This window comes from Schistosoma haematobium, chromosome ZW, assembly GCF_000699445.3.
Source record: "Schistosoma haematobium chromosome ZW, whole genome shotgun sequence".
Classification (NCBI taxonomy): domain Eukaryota; kingdom Metazoa; phylum Platyhelminthes; class Trematoda; order Strigeidida; family Schistosomatidae; genus Schistosoma; species Schistosoma haematobium.
Genome location: NC_067195.1, coordinates 27,567,354 through 27,592,488, shown reverse-complemented (window position 1 = coordinate 27,592,488; position 25,135 = coordinate 27,567,354). Strand labels below are relative to the sequence as shown.

The 25,135-nt window shown below is 35.1% G+C and overlaps 2 protein-coding genes across 3 annotated transcripts; one reads left to right on the top strand and one right to left on the bottom strand.

Moving 5' to 3' along the window:
* Positions 1–1,608: 1,608 nt before the first annotated feature.
* Positions 1,609–6,646, bottom strand: MACO1 (Macoilin). Its single transcript, XM_035729374.2, has 7 exons — positions 6,391–6,646; positions 6,230–6,356; positions 6,066–6,192; positions 5,965–6,031; positions 5,839–5,929; positions 5,732–5,802; positions 1,609–2,747 (listed from the first exon to the last, which is right to left on the bottom strand). Exons 2-7 carry the CDS (start codon positions 6,309–6,311, stop codon positions 2,454–2,456), a joined length of 732 nt encoding a protein of 243 aa, XP_035586475.2. The 5' UTR covers positions 6,312–6,356; positions 6,391–6,646; the 3' UTR covers positions 1,609–2,453.
* A 391-nt stretch (positions 6,647–7,037) lies between these two features.
* Positions 7,038–25,056, top strand: ARL13B_1 (ADP-ribosylation factor-like protein 13B). Of its 2 annotated transcripts, XM_051210886.1 has the most exons (8): positions 7,038–7,168; positions 7,308–7,505; positions 12,782–12,852; positions 12,902–13,151; positions 13,203–13,308; positions 14,629–14,988; positions 19,805–20,374; positions 24,150–25,056. In XM_051210886.1, the coding sequence occupies exons 2-8, from the start codon at positions 7,459–7,461 to the stop codon at positions 24,426–24,428; spliced, it is 1,683 nt and encodes a 560-aa protein (XP_051070909.1). In that variant the 5' UTR covers positions 7,038–7,168; positions 7,308–7,458; the 3' UTR covers positions 24,429–25,056. The 2 variants fall into 2 exon arrangements, with proteins under 2 accessions (XP_051070909.1, XP_051070910.1); XM_051210887.1 differs by lacking the exon at positions 7,038–7,168 and having other exon boundaries at positions 7,193–7,505; positions 12,902–13,308; positions 24,150–24,572.
* The last annotated feature ends 79 nt before the right edge of the window (positions 25,057–25,135 follow it).

The following is a 25,135-nucleotide window of genomic DNA, read 5'->3' as shown; positions in this document are numbered from 1 at the left end:
CGTCGACTTACGACCATGTAGATTCTTGGGGGTGACCACAGAGTTGAAGAAATAAAGCAGTCTGTTTTAAACTTCGAAAAAGGTGGAAAACTGACTCTCAGTCCTTGCCTACACTTGTATTATCCAAGAAGCCTAACGACTTGTTCACGATTGTTGTTGCTACTTAAACATATTCTGTAGCCATACAGATTCTGTCAAATCGTTACAAACATGTCAGGTTGCATGCAGTGTTCATACTTCACACCCTAAGGTGTCTCAACCTGTTTCCAGTGTCTGATTGCACCTTACTTGGTGTTTTATTACTGGTTACTGTATTCTGAACCCCAACTTTGGTATTAATATGTCCACTGTTTTCCTTCTATCGCTGACCAGTCATCTGAAATGATATCCTCAGAGTTCGAAAACTGGAGTCAAATAGCTCGAGTGTGGATAGTGTTGGCAAATTTTGTTAAGCAATTCAGTAATCCTTACGTAATCTTTCTTGTAATAACCGGTCATGTTCAGGCGACACAATGAAAGGCTATATTCGCTAGTGCTTGATATTTTAACAAGTTAATTTCATCGAAGCATGTAAATGCTATTAAGGCTTGTTAATGAATCATCGTAGCTAATAACAAATATAGATAACCAGTTATTAATATTGATTGAGTTAGTAATATATGTTTACTAATCAATATTACATTACGACAATACATGTGGGCCTCAATCAAAGGACTGATAGAACAATGAACAAACATAAGTAAAAATCGATCGACAAAGTTGGAGTGAAAATGAGATTTAATAGGAGGCTGTGTTTCTTTAGTCGGTCTCACCGATGTAGACTCATGGTCTAGTTCGTATTAAGTACTAATGGAATAATAGGCCTAATCCAAATATCGTAGATTTGTCGTGATTTAAAAACCTAAAATATAAGATATAACATAGAAGTAACATCACTATCTATTCTGACTCGTCGTATCGTAACAATCAGCATTATGTTTGGAGTTTCTAATGAACACATTTGGGCTGGAGATAGAACAATACATTCATTGTAAATTGACAAGGTTAGTCAAGTATACTTCATGTAGGTGCTGAAGACATTGTTTAGAATGACAATGGATGCTGTGCAACTAAGCCATTTGGGTAGGAAAACTCAGAGTCACTAATAGCGTTCATCTGGGGTACAAATTTTACTCATTATATTAATGGTGATGCTTTCTTGGAATTCTTCCAAAAACGGTGTTAAACCAAATGAAGGATTCAGTACATGTTCAACTTCTAGACAAACATGCTGGATTTTGTAAGGATCGACTATGCACCGGCCAAATGGCGACACAATCAATCGAATGAAACTCATCACTACGCACCAACTTACTTAAATATGGAAAAACATTCGACAGAGTGGATAGGAGGACCTCATGGGACGTTCCTCGACACTATGATCTATCTGAGAAGATTGCCACAATCGTACGGAATTCTTACAACAGACTGCACTGCAACTTTATGCATTGGGTGCAGTTCAAAAATGTATTCCAAGTGAAGACCAATGACAGACAAAGCTGCTCACTCTCCCCTTTCTCTTTCTTCTGGTGGTTAAGTTGATCATGAAGACCTCCATATCTGAGGGAAGCACAGAATACAGTGGATAGCTTGGATGCAGATAGACTATTTGAACTTCACAGATGACCTAGCTTCTCTATCCCATTCACAGCAACAAATACAGGTGAAGACAGTCAAAGTAGTGTCAGTCTCCACAGCAGCAGGCCTCAACATTCACATGAGAAAAAGTAATATCCTAAAATATAAAGCGAAGACCAACCAAGTTAAACTTCATGGGGAAGCTCTGGAGGTGGAAACTTTTACGAACCTCAGCAGTATCACTGATAAGCAAGCGGGATGTGATGCAGGCGTTGAGGCACGGACTGACAAAGCAAGACCAACATTCATAAGATTGAAGGACATCTGCAACTCAAAAAACTGTCAGAATTTTCAATAGGAAAATCAAGACAGTACTATTGTACGGAGCTGAAATTTTGAGAACTACTATAACCATCATAAAAAGTACATATATTTATAAACAGTTGTATACGCAAGATACTCTAGATGCGTTGATCAAACACCATCAGTAATAACCTACTCTACTACAGAACCCATCAGCAACCAGTTGAAGAAGAAATTAAGAAGAGACATTGGGGGTGTATGGGCCAAACATTATGGAAACCATTGAGATCATGAACCGATCGATGTCAGACCACCACTGAAAACGTGGAAGCACTGAACGGCTGCATCTTCATATTGTGGGACTCCCCAGCAGTGCGCATCCACGGTCCCGCTCACGAGATTCGAACCCAGGGCCTTCGGTCTCACGTGCGAACGCTTAACTTCTAGACCACTGGGCCGAAATCCATTCACTCTCAACAGTTGTTATACGTGCTCGACAGAAAAATGAACGGCTCAATTTGTCTGATGGAATTTCAAAATGTTAGGTCCAAAGAATAATATGCGTTATTGTTCCACGAATATTTTATAAACAATTTAAGATACACCAGTTGAAATACATTCCTTAATTCAAGCAGAGCATATAGCTTATAATATGGGATTTTAAAATACCAATGTGATAAAACAGGTAAAGCATACCTATCAAAATCCAAGTATTGTTTATCAACAGATCTGAGATAGCCGAAAAACCAACGAACTAAACGACCAAAACATAATTGACCAAAGCGAAAAGGTATGAATACCGATCGACTAGAAAAATCTGATGAGAACTAGTAAACAAAAACAAGATATTCCGGAAAATGAAAAACACGACGATTAGCATTAAAAATAAAGTCTGATAATTGGAAATCTAATCAATCGAATATATCAATGAGAAGTGGTTGAGAGATGACAGCTCACAACGAAATTCGTTAGATGCTAAAATGCTACACGAGTGTCCAGCAAAGCTCATCCTTCTACTGATAGATGAATACAAAAATATCTAACGCGAAATAAAAAATGACTACAAATTATGTCATGCGAACGTGATCACTGCAGTTTCTCAAATCATCTAGTGAATTTAAGCCTTGACTATCGAGTTTAGCGACTTGTATACGCACTTAATAACTGCCGCGCCAACGACATAGTGGAGAAATCCTACCAAAGATCTTCGAAGCTACTTCAAATATTGAAGCTTCAATGTGTAGTTATGTAACAGAATACTTCAGTATTCAAACAAAAATGCTAAGGTTTGTATTAGAATGCGAGTGACATTTTGACAATGTCAATCAAGTATACTTCATGTAGGAGCTGAAGACATTGTTTAGAATGACAATGGATGCTCTGCAACTAAGCCATATGGGTCGGAAAACTCATAGTCACTAATAGAGTCCGTCTGAGCTACAAATTTTATTGATTATCTCAATGGTGATGCTTTCTTGAAATTCTCCCAAAAACGAACATCGCGCGGCTGGTATTAGGTTTAGACAAAAGTCAGAACACTTCTCCTACCAGGCACTGACTTTATTACAATTGTCACGTAGGTTATCATTCAGCTAGTCATCAGCAACGTAGAACCGGGTATGCATTTGCGTCGGCCCACTTTCCCGTACCACGTCAGCATAGTCGGGGAAGTTACCAGGATGAATATAAAAGTGGTTGAAGTAGTTGCGGCAGTAATGGTAATAGTAGTAGTAGTAGTGGTAGTAATATCAGTTGAAGTGAAAATATACTAGACATAGGGAATCATTTTTCAAAAAGAAACGGTTAGTTTGTGGAATCAAAAGTATGAAATAATTTTGGAACTCAAATTATATAACTATGGGTAAAATGGAAGAACGTTTGAGCATCTCTTCTTAGAATGAGACCTTGAACTGTGATCGTATGAAACTCTAAGGATGAATGAGAACAATACCCGTTGATAAAAGACTCACTCAAGTTGCAAAGTGTGCGGAAAATAAACTCAACAATTACGAGAATGTGACAGTGAGACTCAAACTGATATAGCCTAGCTCCAAACTTAGTCTGCGATGAAATTAGTCGCAAGGACTGACAATAAGAATTTGCGGATATCATCAAGTGGTTACTAGTCGATCTTATTAGGCTAAGGGAGAGAGAACAAAGTAAGGCAATCAAGGTGCGCATCTTTCCAGATTTTGAAGGTAGTTGGTGCTAATATTGTGGTCCCATGTCTAATGACCAAGATGTCTTTGGGGGTCAACGTAACAATGGGAGTTTTCACATAATGAGTGGTAGAAGCATTGTCATTCGTTTGTGAGCAATGCAGGACCTGGTAACAATGCCCATTAGCATGTCAGCAAACTTCAGACTGGGGTAATAAGGGGAGACTATTGTTCGAGTCATGCAAGGATGTTATTTGCATCATTATGAAAAGAATCTACAGCCTGTCCAAGGAATAGTTTGATAGTAAGCTACAATGGCTTAGGCGATATTTTACCATTCTTTTGAATTAAGTGACTTGTAGTCACACGGAGAAAGAACAGAAGTTAAACACCCACACAAAGATCATAGTGTAAACAATATCAATTTTTCAAAAACATGTTATTGACGGGAGAAGGAGCAAAAATGTGAAACTATGGAAACTGTTTTTGGCGGGATCAGTTTGTGTATATCCTGTTTCTTAACTAAGGAAAGAGTTCATAGTATTTGAATATTTTTCCGATTGAGAGCTATGATCTTACCGATAAGCTGTTGAGTTGCCTTCAACAGTTCGGAAATAACAGTTAGTGGACTATGTACCTATGACTCAACTTTTTGTGACAACTATCCGTATTGTATACCTATTGAGATTCGTTAGTCAGTGTTGTGGGCTTAAATTCTACGTCGTTAATCACGAGTTATCAGTCTAAAATAAAAGTAAAAGAAAAAAACATCAGGTACTTGGATGACTTTTTAGTGTTCTGATTGGTAACAAACAGACGATTTTGAAGAGAAGACCGTTGGTATACACAGCAAATGTCTAGGCACACTATAAATTATACGCTCAAAGAGAATTAGATCATGTTGAAAAAGGTAAACAATGAACAAACCAGAAAATAGCACTTCTTTGAGAAGTCAGTGACTGTAGATCCAAACAATACCGGAAGGTTTAAACCTCCTAAGATGAATCCTCTATGAGGCGTAAATCAGAATTTTGTCACTGTAACATGGTAGTTGACGTATTGGCTAAAGCGTCACACTTTAGCAAGTGACTGAAACTACATAGTTAAGACCGAATTTGAACTTGATTTGTTTTCTCGGGTTTGCTGCCGCAGATCTCCATTTAGGCATCGAATGGTTATCAATGCTAATATGTTAGACAACAAATAAACCAAGCTGACTCTGTATTGTTATCATGAGGGAGTTTACTCCCCTTTTTATAAGATTGAAAAATGATAGAATTTTGTTTATCTACCAAACGTCAACTAATAATGAGTTATTATGGTTAGGGACCCACTCTTTAAGACAGTTAACATTGACTTATTAGGAACAAATAATCCTCACTGCATAAAGTTGGCTATAGATTTTAAATTTCGTTGGTAGGTGGAGCTGATCACTTAAGACCTCTAGTCATTTTATCTTGTCATAAGCAGAATACTTATTCACGTAAATATTTAAATGATGTAAGTCTTGCTTATTCGTAGAGCATCATGATCAATTAGAGGTTGACAAACCATTGAAATATACAGCTGTATATAATCTGTATATTCAAAAATGTACTACGATATTAAAGGTAGATGAGTAATGAGGTTTAAAAAATGAGATAAGAACTCACATCATCAGACATTGCAACTTCATAAACTTCTAGGGAATCCTTTTGAAAATAATCAAGACTATGTTGAACGTCTGATTCAAGTATGTTTGAATGTAACAGAAACTTACAAGCGTTGTCGTTTACCGACGACAGTGGGAGAGCTTCATAAAGAATTCGAAAATGCAGGTAATTTTGCCTTCTAACATTCATTCTTTTAAACTAAACATCCTATATAAAGCTTGAAAAGTACCTACATCTCGATAGCTGATATCCAGGTACCGTTTTAGAGAAAATCCCACACATACTACCGAGTAGCCAATACTAAGGGCGTTTAATCACACTAATTTCATCATACCTGTGTGCTGCAAATGGACGGAAAACATAAATGCTGTGAGTGGATTTTGTCGCTTTTGAGTAGAGACTAAATTCAAAATATATGAAAACAAAACACAGCGACAAAGTGAGGAAACACAACCCTTGATCTGAAACTTTTATTATTTAGTTAGTCATCACACTAACCAGTGTGCCGAAAAAGGTATAGCCACACATACGCACTACCGAATGTGTAAATCCATGACACAGGGATCAAGAAGAAACACATTAGATCAATTGTAATCAAAATAATAATAAAGACAATTGTGTATTGCTGCATGTGAAATATGAACAGACATAATATTTACCAGTCCTTGGAACTTCAGTGAGTCATGTATTGAGCAAACAGATAGCCAAACAGGCCAAAAGTACTCAATTTGCGAAGGCTAGCGGTCGTAGGATATGTTTAGCTCGGCGTTCCCAATCTTTTTCCAATGCGGTTGCGATGACTATTCTGATATAATGAAACTGACATAGGAAGTATTCCAACCTGAATCGAGAAGACATCACCTAGGTCTCACCAGCTATGGTGCTTTACAGCGATCAGTTAGTTGTCTTACAGTGAACTCTGTTTATATCCACCCGACTTCCAGTGACGAAAACATTTATTTGACATTAAGCATTCAGTTGTTAGAAACTTCGCGATATTGGATTTAACAAACAGAATATTCATCCAAGAATTTTCAAAGCGAAGATAAGGGCTCGAAACAAAGCACTAAATCTGTCACATACGACGGCAAACATGCTTGAAATATACGCAAACCGCTGAACATAAAAGATCTAGACTAATCGATCTTTCAACTTGACATTTTAAACGCAGGTAAAGAATCCGAAATGATTCATTTTTAGGTTTAAAAAGTTGAAGACTCGTAACTTTTCAGTGTATCTGAACCTTAACGAAAAAGATTCTGCCGTGTCAAATTACGATTATATTCTGCGTAATTGTACCTGAAATTTGATTGCCTCGAACAGCAGAAAATTGGTATTATAATTAAAACTTTCTTTGTATATTTCAGTGTTGATCATTTTAAGTTGGAACTTACACTATCATAGAGTTACTGTGCACAGAAAGTAGTTTGTTTTATTGTATGTTACCTTGACATTTTTCGTAAATAACAATGTGCGACTACTTTGTAACACTCGGTCTCATTTATCTGATTTGTTTGCATATTACGCTAGATAGATAATCTTGCCAGGATACATTATCTGCTTTTTCCCTCTTTAGGCCTTCCAATTCTGGCCGTAATATGTCCTTCTTTAGTTCCTGACCGAATGCTTATCATTCACACTACTCGGCATCTGCTAAAATTATTAATAATGCAACTAATTTGAATCACTCAAAGTGCTTTTGTATCCGTTGTCTGGGATGTATAAACATGTCTCCGTGTTTTACGTTTGTTAGGCGTAAACAAAATAATAACAAGTATGTGATTTTTTTAATATACTGGGATGTGTATTCGTTTTAATATCATTTTTAGTAGTCGAGATAGGAATAAAGTTGATTGATACGTTCTACACTTCATGTCTTCAATGGAATACAACTTTTTATTTTTATTTCTGAAAGGCTGATCTGTTGATAGAAGTGAATAAATGTTTACCATACATTCTATGTGACTTTACATTTTGCTAAAAAGCATACCTCTCACAATAGTCACTGTTGAGCGAAATTAATGTAATTTTAAGTTGCTGTATTTTATACTATCATTTTTCAAAATAAAGTTTTTTCACTGGTGTTTGAAGCTGTATTAATTCTTCACTTCATCCTAATGTTGAATTCTATAATCATACTAATAAAACTTCAAAATCTCCGTATAGATGTCTCCTAATATGTAATAGGTATCTCAGAAGTTTATTTGTGGAGCTGGTTGCATCTTCTAGATTTTAAATCTTTATGTCTATTTACAACGATTTAGTACAAAATATAGTGCTAATAAACTTAGTATATTGACAGGAGTCTTATTAAACCTGAGTTTACAGTACTTTGTGTTACTATTGTGCAAGGTTCCGGTCGCCATTTGATGGGCAGATATAAGGAATAGAAAGCCTCTCCCATGATATTACATAGGTATTCTATCACTTTAGAGGTCAAAGGAAATACACAAGCAGATATGTCATCACTCGTCAAACCTTATTCAGCAATCATCTATCCAATTTAATTCTTACCCACAACCGCCTCAGGCGAGCATGTATCTAGAACTCACGACATGTAGTCATTGTTATTGGGGACATAAATTTGAAGGCATTCTTCACAAACTGACCTACGGTTTTTTGAACTTCAAGAGCTCGGGGGGGACCTGTAAATACGCATACCGTAGTATCTTGGGATAAAAATTATATTAATCATGTATTTCAGATGTGTACTGTGACACTTTTAAAAGCATGGGTTTTTGATGGCCATACATAAGGTTGCCATAATATGGCGATGCGATTACTCTGCCTCATAAATTGCTCATCGTTTTATATCGCTCCTCAGATCTTAAAATTGCCACAAGACATGAAAATATGTGAACTGATTGAAATCAGTTATTTAGTATGCTTCAAGTAAATAAAAAATACAGCGTTTCTGCTACAAAGTAATTTTTATTGATTATTATCAAATATTAGCGTTTTATCAACTGTTCTTTACTTGATTTCACAAACAGGGTCTCTAGTACACATTGGTTGATGAAATTTTGACCCTAAATTCACTAGCTTATTTGATTTTGTGGATAAATGGTTATTCTTTTCCATGTTTCTAATGGAGGTCGTACCTTGGTATTATGTCTGTCAGATTGGTCAAAATCATCTGAGAAGTTTTTAAGCTGTTTTTCTGCATAACTTAAAAACCACCTCTACCACTACGGGATTTGAATGGATAACTGCATCTCTGTGCTAATGTGGTATGGCAACTCGAACTGACGTACGTACGAAGTTCTACGTTGTTACTGACTGACTGGCTGATAACATAAAAACCTAGAGTTAGATTACAGGTTATATACCCTATTCAATTATCAGGTTATTGACATAACAAAGATTAGTTGTCGCATAAATGCAAGAAGATATTTCTTGTCGATAGTGGTTTGCAGAACGACATTGAAAAGTACCAATTCTGTGCGGCCAATATTCGTATATGCGGCGTTAAAGTATTTTAAACCTGGATTATCGAAATAAATAAATCAATAAGTATGTCTTGTTTCTTTTGAAGATTCCTGTAGTTAAAAAGTTCGGTACATTAATATTTGAATAGGTGGTTAACAACAGTAATTTAGTTTAAAGTCTTCAACTGACTAAATGGTATACTTGATCTTTAGGTGTTTAACGCGGTATTTATTTTTGGCTGACTATACGACTAATGAATATAGGAGATATTATAATATACACTTTTATGGAGAAACCTCAGAGATATGCGTTCTCACCCCTTTACATTAAAGTACACTTAGTCTTCGGCTTTAAATCTCTCCGTGCTTCTGTTTTCCAACACACATGAGTCTAGTGGTGATTTCCTTAACAATGGGCATGAAGGAAAATGTCAGAAGAAGTTGTTTGTTCATCAGTTTATAATCAAGCCTAACTAAAAAAAACCAACGTAGTCCTAGTGGTTCACTTGTTTTACGTGTTTGGGTACACAAACGACATCGCACATAGAATAATTATCCCCACATCAGTTGCTTATATCAAAGTTTTCCTTAAAATGTCAAGTTAGGTGGAGTTTGTAATACCTTGTCAAGTACATGCATGTATGGTTTCTGAATGTTTCACCGAGTTATTTCCAAAAGACGTTGAGTAACATGGCTCATAATCAGTTGCGATGGTATAGTCGCATTCGCTCTTTGTTTTCTCTTAGATCTTGAGTTTTAGAATATTTCTGTACTGTTTCGAATCCCTGTAATTTATTTTTTCTTTCTTAGTCGCATTGTCCATGCCTAATTTATTCCATTGTTGATACTGTTTCTGCATCTACCATTCCGGGATTTTCCCTGATAGTGTCATCTCTCTGTGGTTATTCGGTATGCCAACTTGAACTGATGCACATTTCGTGCCAAAGTCTATGCTGCGTATAACCGACTAACTGATACTTCAGGTTATATGTTAGTTTGATACTTCCTTTCATAAAAGCACCCTCCGCATTTACAGGGTGTTTGTGGTCTAATAAATGCTTCGGATAAAATATGCAAAGCTTTAAAAGTTGAGATAACCAGCTTTTTAAAATTGTTGGAAGTGTTTTTCAGCTTTGTGGCTAAAAATTAGAAACGTGATTTATTCAAACGTTGTGCTTGAATAATAATTTTTTACGATTAATTCCCCCTAACATAGTGCTGTAGTTTTTCAGTTTGTATCAACACTTTCAGTCAAATAACAATTGACCTTGCCCATAAACCCTACTCTACGTTTTAAGGTTTCATCACAGCAGAAGAAAAATAACCTGTTTCTTAAAGAAATCAAGACGACTTCGCTTGCAAAATATGGTAAATCCACTGTATTTCGCTTCTTTCCCCTCAGCTGCACATATGGCGGTACATTTAGTTACTTTAGAATGCCAACATACTTAGGGATTTAAGAATGAATTGTTCATTCATTACTTTTAATATACAGTGTATCTATACACTATTTTTTATCTTATAACGATTCCTGAAGCCTGTAGCAATTCGAAGATATAATAATGACCTTCCGATTTAAAACGAGTCGGTGATTAACACTAAACTCTCTTGGCATCGTAAATACACTGTGCGAACAATTAGACTTTTCACTATTCATTTAATCATGAGTAAAATTTGATGGGTGTAACTCAAGATGGTTGTTTCTTTCTCACCTTTAACATGTTTTCAATAAATATCAGTCGTACTGAGTAGTAATCCTATATTCTACAATATTGTAGATCTATCACATCAATCATAAAGTCTATCAAGCTTCAAGTTTAACCTCATTAAAAATCTTACCCTTTGAAATATACTCACCACTGAAAGATAAATCATTTCTTCACTTTCTAAGAATGTTGTATTTTGAAACAATAAAACGTGTTAGCTTAAAATGGTGTTCTTACAGTTCACCAAGATGGATCAATGGTTTGATGTTCCATTGGCTCAATGGCTTAATTGAGAAGCTCTCATTTTTGTTAATGTTTTAAATAGTTAAACTTATTGGTTTATATGGATTTGAAGAGTAAGTAACAAAACAAAACTCTTGCCATGTTTTGAGAATGATATCATTCTTAGTTAATATAGATTTATAGAAGCAACCAATTGTTATTCATTTCATTCTGTAATAAATCCCTTTTTGAAATAGAAAAAACAATTCAAAGTATAGTTATAAGGCTTTCTAGAAGAATGGACTTCCCGCACCAGTGATGTTTGCCATTTATCAATCAAGCAACGCTCTTTATTAACGCAAAGAATTGTCACTTTATATGTAGTTAGGGTCTTTTTTTATTAATACGTGTAACAATACAAATTGATTTCCATCAAATTTACACCGGAAATGAAAAGACATGCTTATCAATAAGCTTCATGAGCACAGATAGTGCTTTAAGCGAGGTAGACATCCAGAATTCTGAAATACAGATAATTTAGATTGTGACATTCATCGTTTACTGATGAAAACAGTAATTACCAACTCAATCATGAACATTAGTAACGTTATGTGTATGGAATGACTGCAGTCGTTCTGTGAGTTGTAGCGTACGTCTATTTTGATCGTCATTTTTATTCACAGTGCTGGGAAATTCGCGCAGCCAAGTTTTCCAAGTTATTTAGACAGCTGAATGAGTTCTGTTTTGAACGTTATTTCCTAAAATACAAGTATGCATTCAGATTAGCTCACTTCTGGTCAGTTTTATTCATAATCTGCTCTCTTCTGGTGCGGTGTCTTTCTACAATTATGTATATGCTAAGATATTGTTATCACAGAAAAATAATAATGTGGATTGCGATCGATCGATTAAGTTAATGTGGCCTCGGGAAGACCACTTACAAATGACTATCCAGCAAAGATGAATCGTTTTATATAGCAAAAAAGAATAACCTATATACAAAAAACATAAGTAAAGCCTATGTTAAATGTCATATATGGTTATATATATTTGTTGGTAGTGAACCTTGCTTGTATTCAATTTTTTTATTAAACAACAACGTCGGTGCGTGTTCCAAGGATAAACACTGAAGGTATTAATAATAACTAGGTAGAGAAGAATCTGTTAGTAACCACAAAACCTGAAACACTTTTGAGATTAATATGACTAATGTATAACATGGAGACAATCGATTTCCTATAATTATAAGGCTTCTTATATAAATTTAACCAAATAAAGTATCCAACTTCGGTTTTATGTTTATTTTTAACACACAGCCTTCAAAAATTTTGCAGCTAACAAGAAATGACAGTGCTGTAATAATTCCTATTACAACTCTTCAATCTATTTTTGTCACCATAAGTCTGACCATTAAATTTGTCGTTATTAATAGTGTTAATAACACTGCTTGTTTTTGTAGGCGTAATTAATTTATATATATTGTACCCCTTCCAGATTCATGCATTCTTGTCAGTATGTATGTCTACATATTTTATTCGTAGTTCACCAGTCAGTAAATTGTCTACTAATACATACCTAGTAGTATCATAGTGGGTGATGGCTAGATACTAGTAACATCCCATTTACCAAGATATTCCATACTATAATCCGTTAGAGCTTTGATAATAGTTCGATTTTTTTAATTCTGAATATAGAGAAATATTTCTTGCCATCCTGGGATTGGATAATTCTGGAAAGACAACAATATCTCTCAGCATAAAGGGTGGTATGTTGTGATCACGTTTCCAAAAATTTTATTTTTATTCATACCTAAGTCTCCAGTGACTTAGTTGCTCCAACTATCGGCTTTGATCGTATTGAATTTGCTATCGACAGCTTTAATATCAACCTTTATGATTTGGGTGGTGGTCGTACAATACGTGATATTTGGGAAACATATTTTGCTGAAGTCTATGGTGTTATATTCGTGGTTGATTCAAGTACGCCAGAGAGATTAGAAGAATGTCACGAAGCATTAGTCAATGTTCTTTCCCATCCTTGTATATCCGGTAAACCGATTCTTTTGTAAGTTGTGAGATGGTTACACAAGGTAACGGGTTGTGCTTATCACTTTAGACTAGCAAACAAGCGAGATATTAAAGGTGCGTTAGATGAGTCGGAGCTGATAGCAGCACTCCAGCTGGATGATCTTGTCAATGAATATAAATGCCCTTGTCGCTTGGTAAGCTATAATCGACTGGTTTACATTTGATCATTTTATGTACATGTAAATCTTATTTCTATTTTACTTCTGACTTCATGGAAAAACCAGGCTTGATGTTATGTTGGGACTCGTGTGGTCGCCCAGTCATTAAAAGAGAGCAGTTGTATAACCTAGTCCGACCATTGATTATTCCTCCTAGATTGCTTACGTAGTACCAAAGACCTGCTAACCAATGAAACGATGATAGCTCGATAGCTGAGGTCAGTACTTAACGACCATTGGTTCAGAACGCAGTTCTCCCATACTCTCTTGTCCAATAGCCAGGATAGAACACAATATATCATGTAGATAACTTCTAAACACATAGTTCAAATTTATGACTCATACAACCACAAAAAAATCGTGACCACGTTCAACGTAATTAAGGAATTGCAATACAGGCCTAACTACACGACAAGTGGACGAGACCTGGGTAATAGATTGGTGATGAGTTAGCAGTAACTTAAGAAAGTTTGGACATCCAATAGTAATTCTTGGGCTAACGAAGGCCTACAAGTAGAAAAACATAAAGAAGGAACAATTCAAGTGTTTAGTAATTGTGCAACAAATATATAAACTTCAGGTAGGACTATTCCAAAGGTTCACCTCTCCTTTATGCTTACCCCGTTACAACTACTTGGTAACTTTGGCCAGAAAGAATGTTGCCAGTCACTCTAACAATCGGAATATATGTACATACATACATATGGCCCTAATAAACGCAAGTGCCTCCTAATGGCTCATATTGAATGTGATATGGTAAACTCCTTTTTTACATGACGCTCGTTCCATTGTTCCCTATAAATCTGCTGATAACGTTAAGCGTCCACGCGCTAAACCTAGGTTCCTGAGTTTCATTCCTGGTCGCGTGGTTGTGGTCCCACACTTTTGGGGAGTCTCATGACAGAACGAAGAGGGCTTTCAATACTTCCAGGTGTTTAATGACTCCCTAACTTAGATCAGTTCGTAATCTCAATAAAATAAACATAGAAAAGCCCTTTGAACTCCGAACCTCATCAAGTTTCTTTATATATTCAACAGGTTGACATTGTTCGACGGACCTCGTCAGAAATGTAAACATGAAACCCCAGAAAATTAATTTGTCTTTGTCTTTCTATAGGTATAAAACTTAAGCTGTTAATGATCAGCAATAGGGGACCATAATTTATATTCAATGTACAGACAGGCAGATCCCTGTATGGACACCAGAGTGTAGAACTTTCCATACACGTAACGCTTTTTGATATTCACTCTCACATGATGAACTGGATTGCTTAACTTGAATGTTTTTACTTTTAGGAGCATTGTTGTGCTTTATTACTACCTAATCAAAAGTTGGATAAAGCGATTCGTGAAGGTTTGAAATGGCTTCTTGCTTATATTCAGTCAGATTTGATAAATATTCAATCACGGGTTGGTGCTGATGTAGATAGACAAATAAGACAACAAACAGAAGAACGCGCAGCTAGAAAAGAAAGAGTTCGATTAGCTAGAGAGGAGAGAGAACGTTTGAGAAAACTGTCTAATCAACACATCAACAATACGTTCACAGCAGGTAGCCTAGACGATTTAGGTGAAAATTCAAATGAATTAATCAACCAACAATTAACATTAAAAACCGAAAATACATGTACGGTGTCCAACATTTTTGAAAATAACGTAAGTTTCTCCTAAAATTTGTTACTACTCAGTTGATTATTCGTTTACAATGTACAAAATATAGTTCAGTTCCGAAATTAAATTTTAAGGTAAAGTTCATACGTTATAATACTAATTTACATCAATAAGCAATTGCATCATCGTAAATATTCGCTATTTAAAATCCTTCCCCTTAAGCTATACATAATGTAACTAATTAATACAAAATGATTTTTTACGGTATTAGGAAAATACACAATACGGTAGAAGTTCATGAGATTCAGTCAACACAGAGAATGCTGATGTTTAGCTTAAGGCATGCCTTATTACTGTATATTTATACCAGTCTTTGGTAGTAATCTTTGTTCTCTTCATCATTTACGGAATCTTTTGATATATTTAGTTTTCTATTGTCAAGGTTGATCCGTTAAGTGTAACACAACAGTTTCACAGATCTGTACTCGGCAGAAAAATGTAAACAATATAAATCAGTCTTAAGTCATGAGAATACTCAAACCATTGCTCTACCCTTGTGATATGGCTACTTGTACTTAAGCTTCTCGAGACTTAAACCCTCGTTTAAGCAGATATATTCCTGAAAAACGTGCATATATTGTTTTCGGAAAACAAATCTATTTAATATTAAAGTTAGTAAAGCAGATAGTGTTCCGATAATTTGCAGGATTTTTAACTTGATTCATCATTCTTGAATTATATCTGCTTATGATAGATCAATAGAATTCTGTTTAAGTGTCATAGTTCAAGGTCTGTATATTAGTACTCACAAACTTCCCTGTATGATATGATGGTATGTTAACGTTTTACACTATTAAAGAACATGAATCGAAGTTGGTCACTAACTTGCATCCAATGGCGATAGTGTCTAACATCAACCAATCCACGAAATTGCGCGACCAACTTCCATTGTACTGAGGTAGATGCCTGTCTCTACCCAACATGGATTAGCTCCACTGATCACGGCTTCTCAATAGAACTCCGATAATTCCCTCACGAAGCTAGTCACTAGTGAGCACATGTTGATTACTAGTATAGGGGTTGTGGAGATTATTAGGGTTTTGATTGAGATCATTCCATAATTTCTAAACCATCTTAGTGTTATCACTCGAGTTTCTCTAATAAACTAGTCTGGCAAGAATAAAAAATTAGGGTTTTTGACAAAAAGATGCCGTTAGTTCAAGCAAACTGTCCGAGCTCTCTACTAGTAAGGGATTAAGCGTTCTCCATCAATCTAGTATGATTAGTGAAAATCAGTGATAAATCTGATTAAAAACTATCCACCATTCTAAGATCTGCTAGTAAGTAACACTTTCTAATCACAACCCATTTTGAAAACTATTAGAAAGTTAAGTAAGTAAGAGATATAACTGAGTTATGGTAAATATTAACACAGATCTTTCGATTTGTAAATAATTCGCAAGTGATTACCCAATTTATAACTAAATTTTTAGATCTTTTTATGAATAATTAAGAATATCTCAATTGAATTATCCAAGCTGAATTTAAAACGATATTAATGAAAATCATATGTAGAATGAAAAGCTAAATCTCGAGTTTTGACTTCCTTTATCACTTAAATTTTCGAGTTGTTTAATTACTCAGTATTAAAAGAAATAAACCATTCTATCACTCGACTCTTAAATTTACTTCGACGGTAGAACCTAAAAATATTTTCAAAGTGATCGACTATAAAACGGATGCAAGAATAAATAAGTCAATTTTTAACAGCAATTAAATGCATTACCTGAAATTCACAAAACCGACATGTCTTTACATTCAATTTTATCAGTGTGTTGGTCACCTATACATAATATCACAAAATGTTTAACGGAGCTTCTCAATCCTATTCAATAGCATTTATGTAGGCACTCTCTGAGGGATTTATTTCAGTTGATCTATTAATTATGTGACATTAATATCAAGGAAAAGACAAAGCATCCTTCCTATTTGAATGTGTTTTTAAAAGTGTACCACTGAGAAAGAGCGTTAATATCCTATATGACCAGTATCTAATTGAGTAATTTTCCATTCCTTATTCTCTAACAATCCCCAAAGATTTATTAGTTGAAGTTGAATACTATCGACAGATTGGTAATGTCACTATAACTCGACCTTTTGGACCACTACTTGCTGATCTCTTTATGCCATATGTTAAAGATTTCTCAGAAGAATTACTAGGAAAAGTAAAACTTAATAAGAGCGGTAAATCGATAACGTTGTAGTAGTTTGCGAAAAAATTGGTAGTAATTGTTTATTAGGGAAACTCAACAATAAAAAGTCACATTAGTCTTTCATGCAAAGAGGAGGGCGACAGCCAGTTTTCTTGCTTAAATATACTTGTTAGTTCATAAGATGGTTCAAATGATCTATATATTGAAAGCCTTTATGGATGGAACAGTATATTAATCACCATAGCCCTTGTTTAGTATATGGTGACATATATTCAGTGATTTTTGTAACAACAAAATAAAAACCACATTTTTTTCCTAACTTGTCACACCTCATTTGTAACCACATTTTTACTCAATATCTGTTGTTTTGCTGTATCACTTGTTAAAAAGACGATGATAATTGTTTCGAGGAATGATCTTCAGTCACGTTCCACCACTAACCCCAGCTTCTTTCTTCGGTCCCTCAGAGAGAAATGTCCTCTCACAGTGTGGGCAGCTGGAAAGTGGGAACTGCTTTAACGCCTCTAACAGTACCAAATATAATTTTGTCCATAATCAAATCCCTTCCTCGCCTACTGATAATTCTCCTGCCCCCAAGACTAACCCTTCCCTCAAAACTTTATTACAACGCGCCACCAATGCTAATGATTTGAGTTCACAAAATATTATTCCTGGTCTCCCGAAACCAAGCACCAAGCAACAATGCCAGAATGTTTGAAATGCGCTTCTCTCCCTCTAAATGCAAGTTGTTGCTTCAGGACTGGTCTGCGTCAACACCTGAACTAAGGATAGGGTGTGAAGTAGTCGAACGCGTTGACAACTTCACTTACCTAGGAAGTCTGATCAGCCCTAATGGGTCGGTGTCTGACGAAATCTCAGCACGGATTCGAAAAGCTCGCTTGGCTTTTGCCAACTTACGTCACCTAAGGCGAAGGCGAGATATCCGTCTATCAATAAAAGGACGAGTATACTGCGCGGCAATCCGTTCTGTTTTACTTTACGGCAGCGAAACATGGCCATTAAGAGTAGAAGACACTCGTAAGCTACTAGTATTTGACCACAGATGCCTTAGAAATATTGCTGGCATCTGCTGGGATCACCGAGTAAGTAATAGTGAGGTTAGACACAGGGTATTAGGAAATGATGGTAAATCAGTTGATGAGGTTATGAATCTTCATCGACTGAGATGGTTGGGCCACGTGTTACGTATGCCTGAACACCGATTACCACGTCGTGCAATGCTAACGGGTGTTAGAGATGGTTGGAAGAGAATTACGGGAGGCCAAACCAAAACGTGGCATCAGTGCTAGAAGACACTAACTTCTAGTCTGAGCCATGTTGGTAGATACAGACTACTTGGTTGGGGTCCGCATGACTTTCGTAACCAATGGTTGGAGACTCTTGGTGACATGGCTCAGAATCGATCACAATGGCGTAGGTGTATACACTCTCTATCTTCTCTTAAACTAAGAGATCAAAATCGTTTCATATCTTTCTTTCTAAGAACTAATTCTTTCTTTGTGTACTATATCCTTATTGCAATCTTTCTCTTATATATTACCACCTTTGACCTAACCACTGCTATGAATCTGGTGTTCATCTTGTTGTGCTGATGCGGTATGGCAACCTGGACCGATGCACATATGTGCCTGGTCCTACGTTGTAGCTGACTGACTGTTTTTTCTAGTAAAAAAAGACTCAGTGAACCTGTTCTTTATAAAAGCATTATTTCCGTTTATGGTTAACATTGCGATGCAATCATTTTATATTGTTTCCGCCTATGTTAAACCCAACAGTTGAGTAAACACCTGAAATAGTCTATATGAATTTACTCAGTAGCGCGGATACGATTTAAGAATCTATTTCTGCTTTTTATCATATTTACTTAAGTGTTTTGTGGCAGCATCTGTCTGATTTCGAAGATGGTTTTCGTCACTAATTGATATAGGTCATTTATTTTGGAAGAGATCACTGAACAGCTGTTTTATTCTAGTTTAGATCGCCACAGGAGTCCATACCCCAGAATCCATAAGAGATAGAGCACAAGACTCACAGCAAGGTCAATATCATTCAACCTCCGATTTGAAACATAATCCACAGTTTTCTATTTCAGTCAGTTTATAATGTTAAGTGGTTTGAAACTAACTTTGCTGGTCAATTGTTGTCGCGCTGAAACTGAGAAATCCATTTCAAAGTCGGTCATATGTATGATATTATCAGTAAGGGTACTTTGTGGTTATTAATAAATGTTCTTTGGTGTTACGAATCGACTTAATCTAGACATCTATTTAGTTTGAGACGTCTGTGAGATTTGCAATTCTAACGACATATCTAACAAACGATGTTTCTTTAAACATTTTCATTTGTTTACCTTTCACAATAGTGACTCGGATTAGAATTGAAACATAGAAATTTAATATTCACTGTAATCTGCGATTTCCTAGTAAAACAGGTTTGTCCCAGACGTTGTGATTTATCGACTTAAATCTGATTACCTGTCTTTTGATGAGCTATCAATCCACCTTATGAATCCGTTTAAGGTTAATTATTTGGAGATGACATGCACTAGGAAAGAGGAATAATTTCATTGTAATAATAGCATTTTCTGGAAACCTATGTAAAACCTTATTGTTTCATTCTACTTGCAGTTGTGTAGTGACAGTCCTAAATATAAAGAACCCACTAATTTACCAGAACTTAACCAATATAATGATATTCAATTTGTTCAGATCAATCCATTAGTATCTGATGTGAAAAATAATTCTTTGGCATGTTCACAACTGAATTCACGTGATCTATTACATCAAATAAAGTTAGCCTGTAGTATTGATCTGGAATTCCAAAATAAAAAATTGAGTTTGGATAGCTACCGTGGTTTTGATAAAGAGGGCTTATTCATTGAATTAGAAAGACAGCTGCATATTAGTGTTGATGATTCAAAAGGAAATGATAATACTCGTACTATAACTGAAAAACATGATGAAGTATCAAAACAGTTTTCATTATCTCCTTCGGTCTCAAATGGTCATAAGAAAGATGTGGAATTACAACCTGAATTCATGGAAATGAATATGTCGAAAAGCAAACTCCAATGTGATAAAGATTATTCGATTCCTCAAACAGCGAATGGTAGTGCCCGTTTTGTTAATAGAACACCAACTGTGGTCCATTCGTTATATGAGAAAAATAGTTCTTCGGTTAAAATATCTGTTCACCAAGTAAGTACATTTATTTTATTATTGAATACTTCGAGATTATTTTTGCTAGTCAGAATCCGGAAGGTGTTATTTCTGGGTTTGTTTGGTTATCGACTAGTGCTCATCAGCAAAGAAACAGTCATGAATGTGTATTGGTCCAGATTTTCACACAGTGAAAGGAAATCAGCAAGATAGCAAGTAGATGGAACTGATTTATGCTGAAATAGAATCCTAAACATGAGAGATAATTTTTAGACAAAAGAAATGAGATCGAAGAGCTATTAATAATGCCTGACGATTTAAAAAGAGAAGGAGAATCCATACAACCGCTCTATTTCAACCTAACATCCATAGGTATCAGATGGGGCCAAACCAGTAAACATGGATCATCTGATGGCATAGTGAATTTTCGTCTACTAAAGTGACTAACATGTGTTAAGTGCACCTGATCACTATCTACTTCAACATGCGATGTTTAGTGAGGCAGAAGTAGTAGGTTTGAATAAAAATTGAGGAAATAAAACCAAGTGACATTATCCCATGAATTTATCAACCACTAGTCTTCACTATGTTGATAAATTCAAACTACCTGTTCGGGGTCCACACTATTATCATGATCAGTAGTTGAAGACGTCGAGTGACGTGGCTTAGAATCGGCCATAGTGTAGCAGATATACATACACTTTCTCTTCCTGTAGGTCAGGAGTTTTAATATTCCTTTCTACCTTTTCATTCCACATTCTCGAACAGTGTTTAGTCTTTTCCACTGTCATTGCTATTATGATTATTTCTACTCCTCTGCCATTCATCTTAATCTCATCTCGTCGTCATGATGTGGTGTGAGATTTTTGGTTACCCCACATTTATGCCAGGCTCTACATTGCTCTTCACTAACTGACTGAGTTGGTGTTATATCTCAACCTATTTATGCTTACTTATTTTCCAACCTACTCTTACATCAACCAGCATCTTATATCTTCGTAGGCGGTAACTAAACTTGAGCAACGCATTCCTTAACCACATCAGTTGATGGTTTTTTATATTCTCATCAATCAATGTTCGACTAAACACCTGGATCGCAACACAATAAATCTGAAAATACAGTCTATCCCAAATTAGGTAATTCAACACACAAAAATAGGATACAATCACGCTTAAATCTCAATAAATGTGAAATAGAGAATATAATAATAGTTGGTAAATTAAACGAAAGCTTATGATTAAAGAAATATGGAATTCACTAATTACAGATCAAGAATTAATCATTAATGTCCTAAAAAGTAGCCTTCATAGTTTGTTGTTCCTTATTTATTGTTTTCACAAAGTCCCCCTTTTTTATAAAAGATTCCTGGTATGGCCATATACCGGGAGCTATCTATTCAAAAGGGCGGACGCTAATAAGGGCGACCACCAAAAAGACGCATGTTAATTAAAGTTATCAGTAAAAAGGGCAATAAGTTCGCTTTACCATCAATTGCTTTGAGTATAATGAAGAGTCTTCTTTCAACTATTACTGATGAATGCTAAAATTTCTCAAGTCCGGTAATAAATTTTAAACAGCTAGTATATAATCTATTAAAATGGATGTTTGTTTCATTTTGAAATCAAATCAAATATTTTGTTTCAGAACAAATAAATGCAAGAAGAAAAGTTGAGCGAAGAAATATTTCTTTACAATTAGTTCTTCATCAAGGGTCTACATTAATATATATATGTTTTATAAGTGAGTAGAAAGTCGATACAAACTAAATGGTGGTGAGTCGGTCTAACAAAATGACAATCAGACTGTTACATAACGTCTAGAAAATTAAGATTAGAACTAAAGTGAATTTTCATAGTCAGTCAATTATTAAACCAAAAGGCACAAAGGTTCTCTACATAAACTAAGAACTATTAAAAACCTAGTGCTCACCAGACATGATAAATGATCAGGAACAGTTCTGATAGATAAAATAGTTCACATGAAAAAGATGAATAAAATATTCAGTGATCATAGCAAATTTCAGAAATTATCTTCTAAGAACGATCCCGCAGAAAAGACTGAACGACAGTTGACTTAATCATTAAATGGTCTGAAACAAACTGGTATGGTCGCCCAAAACTTAAACAAAGCACTTAAGCCCACAGATACGGTGACACCTAAACTTCACGGCCTACCAAAAGTACATAAAACTGACTTACCACTTCGCTCAGAAATTCATGATATCACTTGATCCATTCTCTGTATTTACAAACGTGGCTCTTATAAAAACAGTTAATTTCATATGTAGTGAGTTACAAAATCGAGAGGTGGAAATTAGCATCCCGGTCTCCTCTCTTTGAAAGAGTTAATACTCAGATGTATTATGAATGTATATTTTTTGTTTAATAAAGAACTTCACAGACAATATGACTGTGTCGCTGTGGGATCATCATAGACATAACTTGACAAATGAATCATCCTATTTCTGAACGTCACTCTTTGTGGTTGACCAAATGACAAAAGAAAGTAATAAGGAGCTCTATCTTGGCGCATCCAGTCGATACTGGTCACCACATGGATAAAACTTCTGCGTTTGAAGTTGTTTATGAAATCTCACCGAATTTACCCTGTGGTTCTAAGATCCGACTCTTACATATAGAAGAAGCCATTACGTATTTCGAGACATTTCTTTCCCTTTTTTTAAAAAAATTTCCGAACTTCGATTTCATAACATTTTAATTTCTAATCCTAGTATTACCTGACCTGTCTACTAATTATGTTATCTAGTTTTCACTGAACCCGCCCTACTAATTATTTATCATCAATTTCACAAACAACAAAAAAATACTTATAAAGCTTGTGACTTAAGGCAATCCGCAAGGGATGCAAATATGCCGACTTTCTACTCACTTATAAAACATATATATATTAATGTAGACCCTTGATGAAGAACTAATTGTAAAGAAATATTTCTTCGCTCAACTTTTCTTCTTGCATTTATTTGTTCTGAAACAAAATATTTGATTTGATTTCAAAATGAAACAAACATCCATTTTAATAGATTATATACTAGCTGTTCAAAATAGACGTTGGAGATAACGTGACTAGGGCAATAATAATAGAAATTTATTACCGGATTTGAGAAATTATAGCATTCATCAGTAATAGTTGAAAGTAGACTCTTCATCATATGTTTAAGAAAATAATAAAGATTATTACTAAGTTTGCCGCTCATCATTTCCATAAGTGTGAAACATATGGATGACCGCCTAGGAGATCATGTTTTTCATCTTTGTTTCTATTCTTAGCTAACGGATTCGAAGTTGTATCACAAAATTGTGTTCACATGAATCCTGCATACTAAAAACTAAAATGGTGGTCAGTCAAAGAAACCGGTAGGATTTACATTCTTATAAATAACGTTCAAATTATTGTCAACATACGTCATTTGTAAATAAGCCATAATTACAGAATGAATTTAAAATATGCGGACCTTTTTTTGTAGTCACTTAAGCTTCCCATTGATTAATTCATATCAAACCTAATTAATGTAATTTCCTCACCTATATTATTATTTCCAACTACTGATATTCAGCACTAAACCTAGCTTGTTTTTCCGATTCAGTCCTATGTATAATGAATTTTTGCTTTGAATGGTGGCTCACAATAAGAACCATAGATGAATGAAGCGTATACAGTTGCGAATTCGACTTTTCCGGAGTTAACAACAATTCATATTTCTAATGACTTTGTCATTGATCTCATAAAAATACCATGTGATCATTTGTTATTTAAACATTTTTCCATTTATTTTTGACAATTCAAATTTTCTAGTCGTTTAATGTTCAAAAAAATCCGTTTGAGAAGGTTGAACACAGAGACAACAATTCCAGTCTATCGGGAACTGTGGCAATATCAAAATTAACTAAAGGACCTTCACCACTGGCACGCATTTTTGTGTCGAATTTCAATAAACTACATCCAATCACAGATCAGAAACCAGAAGGCTCAATGTCATCTATATCGCAATCATTTACATCAGAAGAGAAAAATAATTCGGATAAATTCTATGCAACCTCTGTTTCTAATTCTAATTTAAAATCGTCAGACTGAACGTACAAACGTATATGTATCTGTTTTTATTAATTAGTACACAAACGCCGCTTACGTCAATTATCATTATTCAACTATTTATAAAATACTTTTTCTGCTTGACGCGTTTTATTATCAATAGAGAAGCGTGTTCATTGTTTGAAATTCACATTTTAATAAAATGGAATGCAGACGCATTTGATTAGAAAATCTTATTGCGTAAACACGACGATAGGAAGAAACTTAAGTGTATGTCTGTGTTCAAGATCAGCTAATTATTCACAATAATTATCTCGCAATAAGGATTAAAAAACCTAGGTTTCCGTTCAGTAATTTGTGGGAATTATTTGTGTGATTTAACAGATTAAGTGAGCACTTAGATATATGTAAACTGTCCCTACGAAGTATGCTTCTGATAACCATTAGACCATCATAAAAATATATCATTTACAATTTACTTATCAATCACATACCGACACAGATTTACGGTTTTTTAATGACCTTATGAGCTGTTTTTTTCAATCTCAACGCGACTGACATTTAGAAGAGTGAGTATATTGATTACCAACAGTTTTGTGGGACTGGTATCAGCTTCTGTCTGGAGGTATCATCCGCACGGACATTATTAACAAAATACTTCCCTCCATCATGCATAAATATCAATCTTTCTGAAATTGCAGTGAATGAGCATGGTTTTCTAAAGCATGATTCAAACCATTGAGGAAACC